Source organism: Alligator sinensis, unplaced genomic scaffold, assembly GCF_000455745.1.
Source record: "Alligator sinensis unplaced genomic scaffold, ASM45574v1 scaffold939_1, whole genome shotgun sequence".
In the NCBI taxonomy this organism is placed as follows: Eukaryota; Metazoa; Chordata; order Crocodylia; family Alligatoridae; genus Alligator; species Alligator sinensis.
Genome location: NW_005841995.1, coordinates 86327 through 105478, shown reverse-complemented (window position 1 = coordinate 105478; position 19152 = coordinate 86327). Strand labels below are relative to the sequence as shown.

At 43.1% G+C, this 19152-nt stretch overlaps 1 protein-coding gene across 1 annotated transcript in view; it reads right to left on the bottom strand.

Annotated features, from left to right (window-relative positions):
* SLC1A4 (solute carrier family 1 member 4) overlaps positions 1-19149 on the bottom strand; it is a gene marked incomplete at its 5' end in the record, with an annotated part of 40433 nt that extends 21284 nt beyond the window's left edge. The window contains 3 exons of the mRNA XM_025201458.1: positions 310-372; positions 2757-2799; positions 18713-19149. Coding sequence (XP_025057243.1) covers positions 310-372; positions 2757-2799; positions 18713-19149 — 543 coding nt within the window. The remainder of the gene's footprint in view (positions 1-309; positions 373-2756; positions 2800-18712) is intronic.
* Between the last annotated feature and the right edge of the window lie 3 nt (positions 19150-19152).

Here is a 19152-nt window from a genome sequence, read left to right as displayed (position 1 = left end):
GTAGGGAAAAAAGTAGGAAAAAAGCATTTTTCTCATATTATTAAAGAAACAAGTCTAAGAAACTATGGAGTGAGAAGAAACTGTCATAACTAAGCCATTCATTTAGGACTCATTGGTCTGCCACAGATTTCCTGAATACCATAAGGCAAGTCACTTTGCCTCTGTGTGCCTCAGTTCTTGATATATAAAATGGAGATAGCAGCAGTCCCCTTTTTCACAGAGGTGTTATGAGGATAAACACGTGAAAAACCATAGGATGCTTATGTATCTGGTTGCATGTGTTTCTGAGCAAGACAGGGGTTGCCTTACCTTTTCAATTGTAACATTTCCAGTGGTAGTGTTTCTGGATACCATCTTATAGTCTGTTGCATACTGTGAGTAAGAAAAACAACACAAAGTTTTCCGTCTGTAAAATAACCCACATGACCATATCCGTACTAGGATCTCATTTCACTATTGTAGGGTCTGTATGATTTCACAACACCTGAAAGGCTGAATCTAGGGTAGGCTATTTATCAGGTTTTTAAACAGGATTTCCATAAACATAAAGGTGGGAGGGGGTATAGAGAAGGGGGGCAACACGTATGTGAATCAGAAGCAACTGTATTCGCGTATAAATTGAGTTAATCCCAATTTATATTGGTGTAGTGGGGATGAAAATTGGGCCCCATTTAAGGCACACTGCCAACTTCACCTCATGTTTAAATGTTGTTTACAAAAGTAAGCAAACCAACCAAACCACAGACCAATGCAACTGTTTCCACTACAGAGACAGCTCTGCAGACTAGCTGAAAAGCCAGATGCAAGATGGATGGTAAGCACTTCTTATACATGTGCAGTAAGCAATGGTGTACAGAGTGTCTGGGAGCACAGGCCTCTACTCCACCCCTTTCAAGCTGACACTGTGCCTACAGGTGGACCCAAGAGCTGCCATCTCATCTTCACAGTAGGTTTCTTATAAAACACCTATTGCTTAAAACAAAATTATTTTAAATGAAGACCCAGGATGTAAATTTTCCAAGCCAATCTGTACTTGGGGACAGGGATGGAGCTTTGCTGGCGTTTCAGCCAGGTGTTATGACTGCAAATTGATTAGAATTATTTCAGAAATGTGCAGCAATGGCCTGGCTAGTTAAGATAAATGACACTGTCAGCAGAGATGCTCTAAGGCAGGGGTGGGCAAAATGCGGCCCGCGGGCTGGACGCAGCCCGCCAGGCCATTCTATCCAGCCCACAGGGCCCCTAAAAAATTTGGAAAATTAATATTTATCTGCCCCCAGCTGCTTGTCATGTGGCCCCCGATGGCTTCCCAAAACTCAGTAAGCGCCGCTCCACATCCTGTCCTTGCTCTAAGGGGCTGCAGTGCATCCTAGCACCAGCTCTGTGTACCTACATTCTATTTTAAGGGCTTACATGCACCCTAAGAGATGCCACCCAAAACCCAGAAATTTCAGCCTTTGAGATGATCTGTAAGCTGCCGAGAGACGTCAAAACTATGAATTAAAACACACAAGGCCACAAATTAATTTTGACGCCTAAATTAAACTCACTGTAGATGCAAGACTGTTAATTTTTATTTTGAATAGAAGGGAAAAATAATTTAAATCATTGTGAATTGTCAAGGACAGCACAAAGAGAAGTAAGATTTCTCTGCTGATGCCTTAAGCATAGAGTACTTAGGCATTTGAGTTAGGAGCTTCCCAAGTTACACTGTTGCTGTCATGTCCATTTTCATTTAATCCATTATACCAACTTGCCCTGTTTGATATTTTTATATGCGTCTTGCTTTTAAAGCAAAAAAGTCTCAATGGAATTAACAATGGTTATTTTTCAGCTCAGTTAACTAAAAGAATTGTTCTGTCTTAGGACAACTTCTTTAGTAATGTCCATCCTTTACATGCATCCAAAATTACATCTATCAATAGCTTTTCCAAAATTTACAGCTCATATCCATCTAATTTAATTCAGCCTATGCCATCTGGCGCTAATGTACTATCATATTTAGCTTTCACCACAGCATATCAGAAGTCAGACTGACTTGTGTCTAAGGCAAGTGATATAAGGAAAGGCATGACATTAAAGCCAACAACAAGTAAAACTCTTCTCTGCCCACACAGCCTTTAGGTCTTTAGCCTTGTCCATTCCAAGATTAATTCCACACTGTTAACTACAGGCCACACAAACAGCTGTTCATTACATGCATTTTAGCCACAATGTAGACCCTATATCCCCACAAGCTGGGATTTTCAAGAACACCTAAGGCAAGAAGACACCGAGTTTCCATTGATTCAGTAGTACAAACTAAATGCTTAGTTATCATCTTCCACACTTCTGAAAATTCCAGTCACTGCAATTGTTGGTTTTACATTTATTGTATGTGCTTATTTACAGTGATGCATCTCAAAGCTCATTATGAGAAACAAGGTAGCATTTGGCACTTTTGCTGAGTACATCTCATTTCTGAAAGTCACCTGAATCTTACCCAGTGGTGGCCTTAAGGCTGTTTGGGGCCCTGGGCAAGAGAGTCATTTGGGGTCCTTTAGAGGTATGTACTCAGTTATATTAACCCACCACAGCTGTATTGTGGATCTTTTTAATATTTGTTTGGGGGAAAGTAAATAAATAGTCAAGTGTTAAAATGCAAATAGAGCCACTTCCTTAAAAAACTTCACTCCCTCAAAAATTTGGGCCCCCTAAAGTGTGGGACCTGGGGTGGTCACCTGGTTTGCCCTCCCCTAAGGCCGCTGCTGTCTTACCGATCGAAAAGCTGCAGCAACAAGGTTTGATGGAAACAGGTTTCTGTAAAAGAACAAACAAACAAACAAAAAATATATAAGTTATAAAATGAGGGCAACTTGGAGAAAACAATATCAAAGGCAAAAATTTTGGCATTAAAGTGTAGCATGTTACAGTAGCTCCCACCACTCTTATGCCTACATGGCATAAGAGTTACTTTCTTCATTGTAGAATAACATGCAGCTGAATTTAAGTTAAATTAATACAAATCCTTTGAGGTAATTAGTTTTGTTATAGCAAGAACATCACAGAAATGTTTAATTGGCAAAATCCACCTTAGAGGTGTGCTGTTCCAGGAATCTGCTTCCCTAAAATCTCAGCATAAAACATGACAATGCTAAAGGCAGTTGCTGTCTGCAGCAATCAAACAGTTAAAAATCCTGGGTGTAAATAGATGCAACTCGTGACAACCTATACTACAGATTCAACAGCTTTAATACTGGGTGCACCTACACGAGACGCTTACTGCGCAGTAGCCTAATAACACTGCGTAGTAGTGTGCTGATAAACTTTGCTAATAACCTACTGCACAGTGTTATTAGGCTACTGAGCAGTAGATAAAGTTACTGTGCATTCAGCTAGTACTTCATTAAAGAAGTACTAAACGAGATGTGCAGTAACTACGGTGCAATAATGAAAATGTAGATGCACCCACTGTAGTGTAAACTGCATATCAGACTCTGAGTGCCAAAATTAGATTGTATATTACTCTTTCCAAACCTAAGTGCATGCATGTGAAACAAAGCAAGATAATAGGAAAAGCAGTTGGCTAAGAATGCAAGAATAAGCTACTCCCCTGTTACATTTTATACCTGCCCAAATTGTTTTTACAGTTACACTTCATTTCTGTTCTCTCAGCAGATAAATAACAACCTACAGAAGGTCAAGTCTGTGCAAGCTATCCAGTCTGAACCTGCTTTCTGATTACTTGCTTGACATCTTTCTTTCTGGCATGTTATATGGAAATCTGAATAGCCATTTGCATCAGATTTGTGGTCCATCTAGACCACTGTCCTGTCTCTGAGTGGCCAGCACCAGATGCTCGTTCTAGGGAAGAGTTTAAGTAACTTCCTAATTCCTAATGGTTAGAAACTGTCTTAAGCCCTGGAGCATTATGTTTAGCATCTTTCTCAATATGCACATGAGCAATTGTTATATGCAACATATTCTTATCTAGCTCCTCTTTGCATCAGGTGAAAACCTTAGCATTAACAACATACTGTGGCAGTGAGTTCCAAAGCTGTGTTGCAAAGTATTTTCTTTTATTGTTTGGCATTCACAAGCTTTTAATTTCACTAAGTGTTCCCCTGGATCCTCCGCATGCTGAATGAAACCTCAAAGTCTCCCTCCTCAGACTGTACACTATTTTATGTACTTATACCATGTCTTCTTTTACTCATTTCCTTTCCAAAACAAACAAGTCCAACCTTTTCATTGTCTCTTTGTGTAGGAAAATTTCTATTTTCATTGGTCTTTTCTGTGCCCTATCCAATTCTGTAATCTTTTTATTGGAGTGACTATACAAAATATTTCAGAGAATACTAGACTGCAGGTTTATTCAATAAAATCTGAATGCTTTCAGTATTATTCTCTATTCTGGTCTCCATGTCTCCTAATATCTTGCTAACTTTTTTGACCTAAGGTTAATAACTTTTGATGGTTGTTAGTTTCCATACTCAGTCATATCAGTTAAGCATCTGTGTACAATGAGGGTTTTTGTTAGACCTAAGCATAAAGCCAGAGTGAAAGCTAGGGCTTGTGTTATACAGGAGGTCAAATACAGAAGATCACAATGGCTTTAAAATAATTTGTGACTTTCTCTTCAACAAGAAGAGGGGTAAATTTACCAGATAAAACTTCAATGATCGTGTATTTTAAAATGGTGACACAGGATGTTTCTAGGACTCCTCTTCCTTAACAACTCTCTACACCCTGCCAACGTAAGAGGTTCAGCTGTAGGCTAAGGCCTGACATAGATATTATATTTCTACTGGTGTAAGTGACTGGAAACCAGTGTACACCTGTAACAGAACAGAAATTCAGCACGCAGACTACTTTAGAAATGGCGGAACCCAGCCAGAGGTATGGGGGAAGGAGGGGCTGCCATCATGAAAATCTCCCCCCCTTTCTCCCTCCCCTCCCCTGTCCATACTTTGGGACACCAGGACTTCCCACCTCTATTTGCAGATTCCCCCCCCCGCTGGCTATTTTCCTGGGCTTTTTGCAGTCTCCACATTTTTTGCAGGGATTGGGCTTTTTAACGGGAGACCTACCAAATTCACAGTTTCTGTGACAATTGAGAATTTGGTAGTTCCCTATCTATGATGCCAGCCACAAACAATAGGTGCTATTAGGTGGGGAGGGGGGTGAGAGCAGTGTGCATTGAGCAAACAGCAAGACAGGATGAAACCAACTGGGAGAACAAGTAAATGGTTGTCTCAAGTGTAACTTGTTCCACTTTCACTACAGAGTAAAGTCATCTTATTCCACAGTAAATGTGTTATGTGTCTGCACCCTCATTGTTAGTCTGATCTTCCACCTCTTTGCAGATGATCATTTTGAATAAAAAGTTTTAGAAATAAGTTTATACTCTGGTTCAATGTTATGAAGAACTGCTCACAACTGGCTTGATCCTAAGGGGAAGTTTCTGAGACAGCTACTACATAGGAAGAGCACACACCAACTGCTGCAGCTTCCTGAGCCTGACGAAGGGTTTTTGAACCCGAAAGCTTGCTTAATAACTATTCTCCAACCATTTGGGTTGGTCTAATAAAAGATATCAAATTCACCCAAGGAACCTTGTCTGCCTATATCCTTAGACCAACACGGCTACAACTTAAACCCCAGCTACTACATAGCACACTTAGCACTCTCAAGTTACTCCCATGGCATCAGGATCTCAGATGGAGAATGGCAGAGCTCATCTCTTAGGACAGGACCAGGAGTCAGAGCTTGTGGCAGTGTGATACAAATATTGCGAAAGGGTCTATTTCCAGCCAGGTCATTTAAAAACGTTGCTATTTCAATACATCAGTAATTGGCATGATATTTTACAATGTAGTTATGCTAACAAAAGCCCTTGTTGTGGATGCAAGTGTCATGGCAAAAAGTGCTGTATAGCTTATTGCACTTAATTAACTGCTATAAGCTCTGCATGCTTATAATATATCCATAATATAACAACATCTTATACATTTATAACTATAACTACATCTACACAAGAAGGGCCTGCCACTTCAGCTCAACCTGTCTGGCTGTACAGGGAAACTTTTAAGTATTGGGAAGCCAATTAAAGGCAGCTTATGCTATCTGCTCTGAAGACTGGTTTTATTTACAGAGTTCCCTTATCCGGCTGCAACACATGGACTTTCCCATAGCCTTGGTGATACTGTAAAGTACATAAACTTTCACAAAACAGCCAGGCTGTGTTAACTCTTTCAACTCTCTGTTGCTTTAGTAAGCAGTATTGGAAGTACAATGGGCATAGCAGGTCTTATCAAATGTCAGGAAAAGGGATGTTTTGTTCCTTAAAACTCAGACTGCACAACATAACTTCAATATGAGAAGAATGCATGAAGAACTCCTGCACAAAATGTAGCAAACACTTCAGGATCCAGCATGTTCCAATGGATAATGCTATCAGAAAATGTACAGGTTATCCCTTTGTGCTGACTGTGTGTTTCTATCACAGATCACATTCATCATGATCAGCGAAGCAAAACTAAGAGACCACGGAAAGCCAGACACAATTCTGTCATTATGAGTCAATGTCCACTGTGCCCCCAGTTGAGAATGGAAACTTCAAAACAAAAAAGCGCAGATATGGATCCTGTCTGTGTGTGTCAGCATAAATAGTAAGTGGAAAATATGTGAATGCATAATTGCATTTTACAAATCAAATGTAGGTATTGGACCATACTTTTCCTAAACCTATTTTTGCACACTTCAGATTTACATGGGTCTTTGTGAAATAAATTATCACACAGTTTGTCCATATAGTGCCTTACAAATGAGGTAACTATCATTCTCCCTCATTTCCAGATACAGAAATCAAGTTACAACAGAGACATGGAGTCCCCAAGGTCACCCAGCCAGCACGTGCCAGAACTAGGAGTCAAATCCAGGTCTTGAGAATACCTGTTCAGAACTCTACCAGTAGGTACTACCCACACTGCCTCCCTAGAACTATTTTTAGACAGAATTTCTACTTGTGATATAATCACAAGACAGGCACACTTTCAAAAATCCAATTAATTAATCTAGAACAAGCAAAGTCTGCTTAAGCACCTAAAAAAACAGTACTGCCTAACTTCACACAGCAAATCAGTGCCACACCATAGAATAATAAAACAAAGTAGTAGGGCTGAAACGGACCTCTAGAAGTCATCTAGTCCAACTTGTCGCCTAAGGTAGGATCACCCGTATCCAAACCATCCTATACAATCCATAATGTAAACTCTACATAAGACTACTGTCAACCCTGTAGATCTGGAAATAAAGTGCAGGTCTCACATATCTTAGTTCATTCTGGCTGCATCTACATATGCAATTAATGAAAGCAATAAACTCCGGAGCAGTTTGAGCTAAAGTAAACTACTCCCAGGTGCAGCATCTACATGTGCGCCCGGGACAGCAGCAATTTGAGCTGAGGTGGAGCAGGCTTGGGCAGGCAAGAGGCAAAGGGGCCAGCCCTGGGCTCTGGGTGGCAGCATTGCAGGGCGGAGGGGTTGGCTAGGCCATGAGGGTGCTGAAAGTGTAGACCTATGGGCCTAGGCAGCAGACAGGAGTCTGGTCCCCAGCAGGCTGGGATGACCAGGTGCAATATACGCCCGCAGTCAGTGTCTACATGTGCATTTAATCTCAGTAAATTATCCCAGCATAACATAGTACTGTCCTAGTACTATCTTCCTTTGGCGTAAATTAGTTTACAGTGGCCTAATACCAGCACATGTGTAGACAGTGATGCTTTACTCCTCAGCTAATTAGCCTACTCTGCAGTTAAGCGTACGTGTAGACGTGGCCTCTGACTCTTCATAGAAAATAATTGATCCTTGAACTTGTAAAAGTATACCATTTCAAGTTTGTTCGGTAATGACAGGTGTAATGTAACCTGTGCAGTATACAGCCATTGCTATAACTTGGTTATACTCTGGACCTGATTTTGCTTCTAGTGGCTCTAGACTTCAATAGTTTCTTCTGATTTACACTGGTGTAAATATGATCAGGATCAGACCCTTTACTCTTAGGGTTAAACCTAAAAGTTTAGGACAGCGGGGTGTTTTTACACATGCTCCGGTGAGGGGGGGCTTTATCAGAGCGGCTCCGAGCCACTGTAATTTAAGTGTCACAGCATCTTGTATATCAGCATCCCTGCACTTCAAAATGGCAGCAGAGACACTTTAACTAAAGCTTGTTGAATAAATTGCTGGTTTGAAGTATAGGGACACTGATGCACGAGATGCAGAGGTTGCTGGAGATGCATTAAGTAGCACGCTCCAGCAGGCTCTATTAAATCGAGTCTTCTCCAACATACTACAATTACAGCACATTGGAGCAGCCTTCCTGCACATCATAGGTATCTGTGGTGCCCAATCTTTCCACCCCACAGACCAAAGAAGCGGTGCCAAGTTGGTCTGCAGGGGCCTGATCCCACCACATGGCAATGGCTCACCCAGGGCCCGATCTAGCTACTTGGGTCTGACTTGGGATCCAGCCACATGGGACAAGCCCTTAGAAACCTGTTAAAAAGGGTCAATGCAAACTCAAGAGAACACCAGCAAGGGAACTGACAATTTCCTCCTCATTTCTCTGGACAGTGAACAATGTTGGGGGGGACCTTGGAGAATAGGGTTATGTTGGTGGGTTATTTGAACCTGAAATTCTAAAAATGTGGTTTGCTTAGAAAACAACAACAACAAAGAACAAACCCCTTACTTAAAGTCCATGTTAAGCTTTGCCTGGGCAGATGTGTGTGCATTATCATCACACATTCCACCCTCAAGCCCTGGTGTCTACTGATTATAAATAGTCTCCTAGTTCTGCTAATGTGCGACACAGTATGATGCATGGGGGAGGAACTGTCTGCTGTGTACTGGATGCAGAAAGAAAGTTACCAAATGGATAGTGCATGCCTGAGTTAGCTGCTGAGCTGCTCCTGCAGGACCTTAGGACCTGGGATAACATGGATCCTCCCTTTCCCAGCAGAGAGGACTGCATTACTCAAATGAAAGCCACTTTAGCCTTTAGTGGTAGTAAATGCACTCCATGGTCTGACAACAAGAATTCCTTCATCCCACATGTACCCTTCCTAACCAAAACCCAGGCTAATTGGTGTGACTAGGCAGAGAACTGTTCACTTGTTGCAACCTACAGTACATTTTGAATAAAAGAAAAAGCCATCACATGGCTGCGCAAGGATACAACAGCTCCACCTGCACTACCTATACTAGCAAGGAAGCTTCAGAAACACCTGCATAAGGCAAGTATTGCCACTCAGTTAAACCCTTTCAAAAAAGAAACTTGGTAAAGAGACAAACATCTATTGAGGAACTTAAATGTGGGCCTTCTCTGTTCAACAACAACCCTTGTTTGGAAGCTTTGATATAGATTGCAGATGCACCGCCTTGTAAAAGCAACCACTGTCCTATTTTCTAATAATTACAAAGAATTAGATCCAGCAATAATGTAAGAGATATTGCTTTCTTAACGCAAACTACTAGGTAAGTATCACCACATCTTGTCAAACGGTGTTCTGTTCTGGAAGCAATAATAATGGTAGGAAATCAAATACGACTAAAATCAAACTGACTGCTCTGAGACCACCAAGAAAAGGAGACTGTACTTCTCTCATTCCAGGAACTGGATTCAATTCCAATGGAAAACAGCTCCATAATAGCACATTCCACTTAACTATGACTCAGACCATATATTTAGAGAGAGGAAACTTTTCAACTGACACTTAGTAGGCAAACTGCATTTGCTATTTGGGCCCTGATCCAGCCAGTCACGCTTGTTCAGGAAAGTACTTGAGCATGTGCTCAAATGTTAAGTTGAAGGGAACAGACACACAGGCTTTACTTGAAGCTTAGCTGCATCAGGCTCAGGGTTCATGAAAGACCCAGTCCTACTTCAGTTAACTTTTCCAGGAACAGAAGTCTCTAAGAACAAAATCTTATTTCATCTTTAACTACGCAAGTGGCAATGACATAGCTAACTAACTGCAGTGTTTGGCACTTACGTAGAGAATGGATTCTATTTCCACTTGTGGTGGAATACGATTGTCCAGGTATGTGAGTCCTTATGGAAAGTAAAATGGAGGTTGTGAAGTGCTTCAGCCCCTTCGCAAGCATAGCCTAGCTCAGTGATTCTCAACCAGGGTGTCTTGAGATTCTTTTAAGGGCTTTAATGTTACAGCGCTAGTGTTAGTACTGTTAGGCCTGCAAACATAACCACCAGACTAAACCAGAGATTTCAAATAGGGTTAAAAACATTCTACCCTGTTATGGTCTTTCTGAGTTCTTTGCGATAGAAGAATTGCTCTATTTTTTTTCTGTTCTCAAAAAACAAGAGAAAACTAAAAGTTGGCATTTTCCAAGAGGTGCCTTGAGTCTAAAAAGGACTGCCTTGAGTCTAAAAAAGGTTGACAACCACTGGCCTAGTTGGACACTGGCACAGGGAGCAGAAGACTCACAAGGATCCGTCTCACTGAGCCACCTTCCCTCTGACCTGCTCTCATATCTCCTACCTGCCCAGTGGACTAGCTTCAAGTGGAGTGCCTAGTCTGTGGCCTGGTGATTATAGCACTTTCCTAGAAAGCAGGAGATGGAAATTCAAATAGCCTCTGAGTAGGAGGGGCCTAAAGGTGTCCGAGTCCATGGGCAAATGGCTTAAACACCAGGGGACTGGGCTAAGAGGTGGGGGCCACCACCTCCTCCAAACACCTGCTAGTCATGTTTTCTCTGTACCTGAAGTTTTGGGACTGACCCAGCATTGTGCATGAGCCCATTCCATTCTAGGACAGGGAAGTGTTAGACAAGTGTCGCTACATAAAATCAAAAGTGTGTGCAAGTGCCAAAAACTAGTTATGGGGTTATGTAAGTGCCATTTAGACATGCAAACATGGAACAGGTTTAGCCCTGAGTGACTTAGAAGCCCTTATCATAAAAGATACTACAGTTCCATTGTGGCTTGTTAACCTAATGAGATTTTTATTATCTACTTTTTTGTCATTTGTACCTACCTTCCCGCAACTGTCATCCTTACAGAGCTTGCCTAAAAACTGTCAACTACACCCACGTCCCTCAACAAATAGCTGGGCTTCCATTCCTGCAGCAGCAATACATTGGGAATGAATTGAAGACTCACCTCCATAGCCACTGTTTTCTTGCTTCTTAATTTTAAATGAATTGATTAGATTTGAAGTGACCCAATAAAGAACACTCACAGCTGAAATGTGAAAACAGACCAGCCTAACTCAGAACAAGCTCCCCCTTGTCATGCCTCCACCAACTGAATTTCCTGTCCATATAGGAGCATCAGGGATACAGAAAAGGACAATATCATGGATACTAATCCCCCACTTCTGTAACTATTCATCTCCATGTGGTTGATGGAGGTCAGGTGTCACCTCACTGCTACAGAACTACAGACTTACTCATTCCCCAGGAACTGAGGGACTATTCTTGTGTGCATGTGTTGCCCCTTCAGAGCTCTGGCCTGGTGAATGGATGAGTGATCAGGACTGGGAACTGAGCCAAGCTTAAGTCTATAGTGTGATAATGCAATAAACTACCTCTGGCCACCAAGCCAGTACACTTTCCAAAAGCAGAACTATATGCTAGGTTGAAAGATAGCCTTTCTAATCTCTAGAGAAATCCATATTGCATACTGACTTGTCTATCTGGATTCCTGTTCCCCTTTTATTATTTCCATTTACAGGAAGGTTTACATTAATTTTCAGGGCTACCAGGTGCCTAAAAATGCATTAAGAGTATGAGCATTGCTTATCATGCCATTCTGCATTGCATCTATGCATCTTCCATCTGTCAGATTCATAGATTCTAAGGCCAAAGGAACCACTACAAATCACCAAGTCTGACTTCTTACGTGAGACAAGCTATAGAATTTTACTCTAACCCCTGAATTAAGGTTATAACTCCCAGTTGAGCTACAGCATCTCTTTTAGACATGCCCAGTCTTTTGAATATTGTCAAGCAGAAGGCAGAGTAAAGATGCACTTTGCAGACTAACTGAATCATAGCTGCATAAGCTTTTGTGACCAAGGGTTCACTTCATCATTCACTAAGAGTTCACCATACATGCCTAGCATCTGATGAAGTGAGCACTGGCTCATAAAAACCTATGCATCTCTGAATCAGTCAGTCTACCACAGGGGAGGGCAATTATTTTGACTGGAGGGGCACGTAATGAGTTTTGGTGAGCTGTCGAGGGCCACCCGCATAAAATCTTTCACAAGCTATCATTTGAACAAATTATAGATAAAAAACAAAGCATATACAAAAACCCTCAAACATCTACTACTGTATAACATATTTTAATTTTATTTAAAAATATATCTTTTATTCTGATTTATGCGTTTTTGAGTAGTATATATAGAGATGATTGCATAATAACTCAAAATAAAGTCTTACTCTTGTATATATATTGTATGAGTGTGTGGGGGGTAGATAGGTGTTAGGGGGGTATGTGGAGAGTTGGGAAGTGGGGGGGGGGGGGTTTGTGCATATGGGGAGGCTGCCCGCACACAAGGTCCCAAGAGCCAGCTGGGGATGGTGGAGCAGAGGCCATGTGCAGCAGAGCTTGCCTGGGCAGTGCAGGTGCAGATGAGGTCTGCTCTTCCACCTGACTTGCAACCACCCCAGTGGTGCTCCACATGGGGCTAAGCCCACCCACTCCTGCCCGCATCATGCTCCCACACCCACACCTGCCCCAGCCCCAGCTCCCCTTTAAGAACAGTGGGCTGCTCTTTGTGACCTGGTTGCTGCTACAAGCCACTAACTCCCAGCATAGTACCCTAACCCTCCCTGCTCTGTGCTGAGGGCTGCTCTCATGCTGGCCCACTAGAGCCTCTGTTAACCATCTCCATCAATTACCACGAATTTCCATCACCAGTGTTGATGGGTAGCCTCAAATTTGGCAGTGAGGGTAAGCATAGGCTGCAGTAATGGGTTGAGAGAACAGCCCTGAACACAGAACAGGGCAGGGCTGGGGAAGTTGCCTGCTGGAAACTGTGTAGGAGAGCAGCAGCACATGGCAGAGGAATGCATGGCACAGTGCAAAGTGCCCCTCTGTTGCATGCCACCAGTCTCTGCTGCCATGGGCTGAATTCAGCCCAGGTCATATATTGCTGACCCCTGTCCTAAATAATCCAAACCTCGATAGTTTCAGATTGGCTTGACTGCTCCTGTCCTGTATCATTCTGCCACAGCCGAGATCAGCAGAGATGTTCAAGCGCCAGGCCCCCCCCCCACAATTAATAGATGGAATAATAAGGCATGGTGGGTTTTTTTGTTTGGATGTTTTTATGGAAGTCCCACCCTGGAATTCAGTCATGCCTTTGGGTCAGCTACAGACCACTTTTGTTAGCCTCCTGGACATATGGCAAATGGCCAGAATATATTCTTTGGATAGTGCTTGCAAATTTCTGAGTGGGACACTGCGCTGAGATAAGGAGTGCAATAGAAGTGTTAACACAGCACTGGTGGAGCTGGTGGTCACTGGCTTTGGAGCTTGCTACTGGGTAGACAAAGCCTTGGCTGGGATGATATAGTTAGGGATGGTCCTGCTTTGAGCAGGGGTTGGATTAGATCCTGAAGTCTCTTCCAACAATAATTTTATATGATTATGTACTTTCTTCCATTCACCAAAGCATGGATCCGCTAATCAGTTACCTGGATCTGCAAGTTGTCATCATCCAGATACACAGAACATGTTTTTTCCTGGACATACGACGCGAGGTTGAGTTGAGATGTCGAAGGGAGTATTTTCCTGTCTGCTATGGAGTGTTGTTTTGGACTGTTTTTGCAAGTGGCTATTTATTCATTAGGGTGGGACAAAGTCCACTATATTAGGATATGTCATTATACTAAAGGATGCCATGGCATCTTGAGTATGAAATGGGCACTTATTTATATTTGTATAACCATTGCAAGAGAAAGTTGTCAATGTTCTCTCTCTTCAAGTAGCACTGATGTGCAAGTCAATGGGCTTTAGTAGTTTGCACATGGCTTTTTTCAGCTTCAAGGATTAAATTATATTAACAATTTACCTCCTTATATTCAAAAATCTGAATTATATCCATGACCCTTAAACTCTATATTAGTATTTACATAATGATGGAAGAATTTCTGTTTTGTTCCCAACCTTAGGTAGAGTTTTGAAAATATTGGGAAGTATATATTAAAAGCATATATGTTAAATCCTGAAAGGCAAATCAGCACATTCAGAACTCAAAATCACCTATCAAGAAAACCTCACATTCATTAGCCATTGTTGACTCTCAGGTACATTATGAGAACCATGAAAGGTTCAAAGAGCCAGTTTCACCAAAATTAAATACTCACAAATTTAAGGATGCCTATTTTTAATATCATATGTAATAATAAAATACAGAAATTATATAAATGACTAAATAGTACAGATAATGTATATCAAGCAAATGATTCAAATTTATAATATTGTAATATTTAAAAGAAATAACAATCTGGTTAATGTTTGAGAGAATAAAAAAAAAATTAATTACTTAAAGTTCTAAAGTTTTAAAAAGCTTCTATCAGGTGGCCACCCTGTTAGGGAAAAGGACTTTTCACCTAGCTTTCAAATGAAATTTTAAAATAGAGCTTATTTTAAAGTTACATACAGATGGGCTATTCACCAAGGACTGTAGTTCAAGGCTGAAGGGCAAAGATTCTGAAATGAACCCAAATTTGTATACACTATTGCCTGGTTCAATATAAACTCATTTCTAAATAAGGTAAAATATATATGCATAAAAGCATTTCTAAGAGGTATTACTCTAATATTCATATGGCTATTTTTTATTCCATATCTGAGCTATATCTGGTCTAAAATTAGCCTAGTCTAACATCAAACCTCTAGCTCAGGGGTCAGCAAGTTATGGCCCATGGTCTGAATCCAGACCATGGTACCATTCAATCCAGCCCACAGACATGGGGCTTCAGCAGCTAGAGGGACCCAGTTTGGGTTGGGGGAGGAGGGGGAACGGGGCACATGGTGGACAGGTGCAAAGACCCAGCTGCTGCTACTGCTACTTCCCACTGCAGCTGCTCAGGGAAAGTGCCTGCCACTGCTTTTCCCCACGGCGGCATGGGGAGAGTGTCTGCAGCCAGTGCTTTTCCCTGCAGCCTTGAGAAGCTTTGGCAACAGTTGCTTTCTCCTGCTGCCAGACACCAGCACTGGCTGCAGACACTTTCCCTGTGCAGCTGCTGGGAAAGGTGGCAGCAGTGGCTGGGTCCTGCCTCTTGGCACTGGATTTAAAGCACAAGCCTACCTCTGACCTGAATTGGGGCAATGCAGCCCACAGCCTAAAAAGGTTGCCAACCCCTGCTCTAGGTGTCCTCGAGCAACATTTAGCCTAGTTTTCCCCATTCCATCTTTCTTGAATTTTCTAAAATAGCTGACAATTTTTGACATCTTCTGGCTGGATCATTTCCTTTGACTTTTCTTCTCTTAACCTAGCTTTGGTCAAGCAAATGCTGTTAAGCAGCTGAGGCCTTACTATGGTCTACACCAGTGGGTCTCAACCTTTTTTTTTTTCTTAAGACTCAAGGCTCCTCTAGGAAAATGCCAGCTCTTAGTTTTCACTTGTTTTTGGACTGCAGGAAAAGAATAGATCAACTCTTCTGTTGCAGAGAACTCAGAAAGACCACAATGGATCATAATGGTTTTTACCACTCTGAATTTCTATTTGAAATCAATGGGTTTATCTTATGAAACATGCTTGTCCACCTAACAGTGCTAACACTGCATGGCACCCCGTGGCACTCTTGAAAGGATCTCAAGGCATCCCAGGGTGTCACGGCATCCTCGCTAAGAAATCACCAGTCTATACCATGCCCAAAGTCCACACAAGTGTGCAACCTAAAGTGAACATTCTTATAAATTCCTCTTGACTCTCAGATTTTACTGAAGATAGGTGTATTCTCTCTACATTCTAAAGAAACTGCTTTTCTATTGCACTCCCTTCCCTGACAATTTCAATTTTCTCAGTGATCTTTCTACCTAGATCCTTTATTTTGTTTTTTAATTCAGACGCTCACAATTTGCTGTGGTTAGTTCTTGAAGAGGATGGGATGCACAAAGACTCAAAGGGTGCGTCCCCATAAATGGGAACGTGCGTTTCCCAAGGGACAACTAGCAGCGGCACATATTTGTGCTAGGTGTCCCCAGGCATGCCCCTGCACATACACTTTGGTGGGGCCCCAGCAGCCTTACCTGGGGTCCTGGGGGTCCCCCAGGGCAGCAGCAGCAGTGATCTGGGCATGCAGAGCCTAGCCAGCAGCCAGAGCATGGCTAGCTAGGCTCCGGTTTCTGGTGGCACATGCTGCATCCGCGTGCAGCACCCCACTTTAGATTCCGGGATTTCCCAGTATCTCATTTTGCCGCTCCACTGCAAATATGCAGCACAGCGAACTGATTCACAAGTACCGTGTGCATTTCATGGTGTCTCAGAAGGCTCTGAGGTGGCACAAACTGCACGTTCCTGCTCACGGGGACATGGCCAAAGCTGCTAACAGGCATACTACTGAGATGCTTTGTACAGATAGTACCTCTGCTTATAGAATTACCTTAACTATTACTACTCAGGGATCTGCTAACACAGCCTCGAAAGTCCATATTCATAGCACAAGAGGAAACAGCTTGAGAACCCAAAAGTATGAATCAGATTTGATAGCAGTTCCATCCAGGATTATAAAATATTTCTTGCAACAATAACAAAATGTATATTAAAAAAAAGTCTGGGAACTAGTAAGATGCTTTAAATTTAAGTGTTCAGATCACTTTGCTTTTATACTCCAATCATTCTCCCATCTTCCCACCTGCATTTTGTCTATTTATTATCATCTCTGTATACAAGGGGAATTTAGTTTTCAGTGAAGTTCCCATGCATAGTAATGATACTATACAAATATGTATAATTTGGGGCAAAAGGTATCTGAGGCAACTACAGTCCAACTTGTAAATTCTTATTCATCCTGTGGCTTCTCTCAGGTTATATAGTAATTTAACTTAGTCCCATTACCAGGAACTATATGCAGAGTAAATGGTTACTCAGTATAAATAAGAGGGCAGTATCAAGTTGTGAATATAACTAATATGTAGCCTTCTTCATAGTTCCAAATGAAGAACAAAGGTTAGCTATTGAGTAGGACAGGTGTAAGCAACCTTTTCCAGTTGTGGGTTGGAATGACCCCCTCAGGGTGGTGATGGAAAGCAGGTACAAGGACCCTGCCACTGTCTCCAGCATGGAGACAGCACCTGCTGCAAAATGCCGCCAAAGCCCCCCCAAGTCCACAGGCCAGAGCCAAACTGGCCTGTGGGTTGCCGACCTCTGGAGTAGGAGACTGTAGTTGGAAGCAATTATAAGAGAGCGTTAAAAGTTGGCTCTTTGCTTCAGTGAGGCATTTTAAAAGTCTCTCTCTTTATGAGTCTTTTAAGAGCTTTTAAAATGCCTCTGAGTCAGATCAGAGCTTCTGCCTATAGATGTACACTGCAAGAAGACAATATAATTCTGATGCAACTAGATATGGGAGCCTTTGCCTTGAAGACTGCTGTGGGAACTTTGCAGGTGGCTGTGTCCCTCTAATGAGTGGTAGCTACTCACCCAGTGCATTAAGGAACGGGATGGAGAGTCACTGAGAATGTACTGAAGACTAGAAACGCTTTTATATGCTTTTAACTGGATTGTGGGACTCCGTCTTTGTCACTTCATCTCAAAAACAGAAGTGACTGGGTTAGAGCTGGTTCAGAAACAGGTACCGAGAACCATGAAGGAGCATGGAACTATCTTCTATACAGAGCTTGAAAAGGACAGGTCTGATTATCTTGTCCACAGGGGATGAGTATAATGAGAGGAGAAAGGTGAGCAGTGCCCAGAATAATGAATGGTGAGGGAAAGGTGGAGCTGGAGCTTCTGTTCACCCACTCATAATGCAAGGCACCTCTGCCAACTCAAAGATTTCACATTTAAAATGCCACACACATTTCTGCTGCAGCACTCCTTGCTTGAGATCCAGCCCCCTTTCTGAGACCCTGAGTTCAGCGGGATCCACGTGTGACTGGACATTAAGCTGCATGATGAGTTGAGGCACAAGAGTCAAGACTGAAAACAAAGGAAACCCCAAACCCAACAGTTATTGCAGCAAGGCTGAGATGCCAAGCATCAGTCAGCCTCCAATTCATGGGAAAGAGGAAAAATACCTTCCCTTGGCTGTCTCGGGAGCCTGGCACCTTCCTCTGAAGCATCTGATGCTTGATACTGCACAAGGCAGGAGCCTGGACCATGAGGCTGATGCAACATGCCCACGGGTGTCACCAGTGCAGGCCACAGGGTGGGGAAAGGAGCCTGCCAAGGCAGGGCCCGGCACCCTGTCAGCACTGTACCTGGACTCCTGGTGACCCTGGACGAATTTTCAGATCACTTTGCTTTTATACGGTGATCATTCTCTCATCTTCCTGCCTGCATTTTGTCTGTTTATTATCATTTCTGTATATAAGGGGAATTGAGTTCTCAGTGAAGCACCCATGCCCCCCTTTGCTAGAGATCACAATAATAACAACCATCATTATTTTCACCATTTTCGGGCCCCCTTTCTGTCCGGACCTGGGACAGCCGCCTGACTCACCCAGGACCCCTTTCCCACACGTTTGCGCTCACCTGGTGAGGTCCAGGAAGGAGTCCACAGTCTCCTTGCTGGTGGCCACAGTGCCCTCCAGCCCCAGGGCGTTGGTGTTGAGGGACGCGGCACCCGCCCCAGGGCGGATGATGAAGGCCAGGGCCACAGCCAGCCCTGAGGCCAGCAGGGTGGTGCCCAAGAAGTAGGTGATGGCGATGCCGCCCAGCTTGCCCAGCGCCCGGGTGTCCAGGCTGGCGGCGCCAGACACGAGGCTGCACACCACCAGGGGAAGGATGATCATCTTGAGCATGCGGAGCAGCATCTCGCCTGGGAAGGCCAGATAGGCCACCTGCGGCCGGGACAACTGCAGGCGCCGCACGGCCGCGCCCAGCGCCACGCCGCCCAGCACGCCGGCCACGGTCAGCAGCACCAGGCAGTTCCTGAGCGCCCAGCGCCCGAAGCCCCGCAGCCGCGCGCCCAG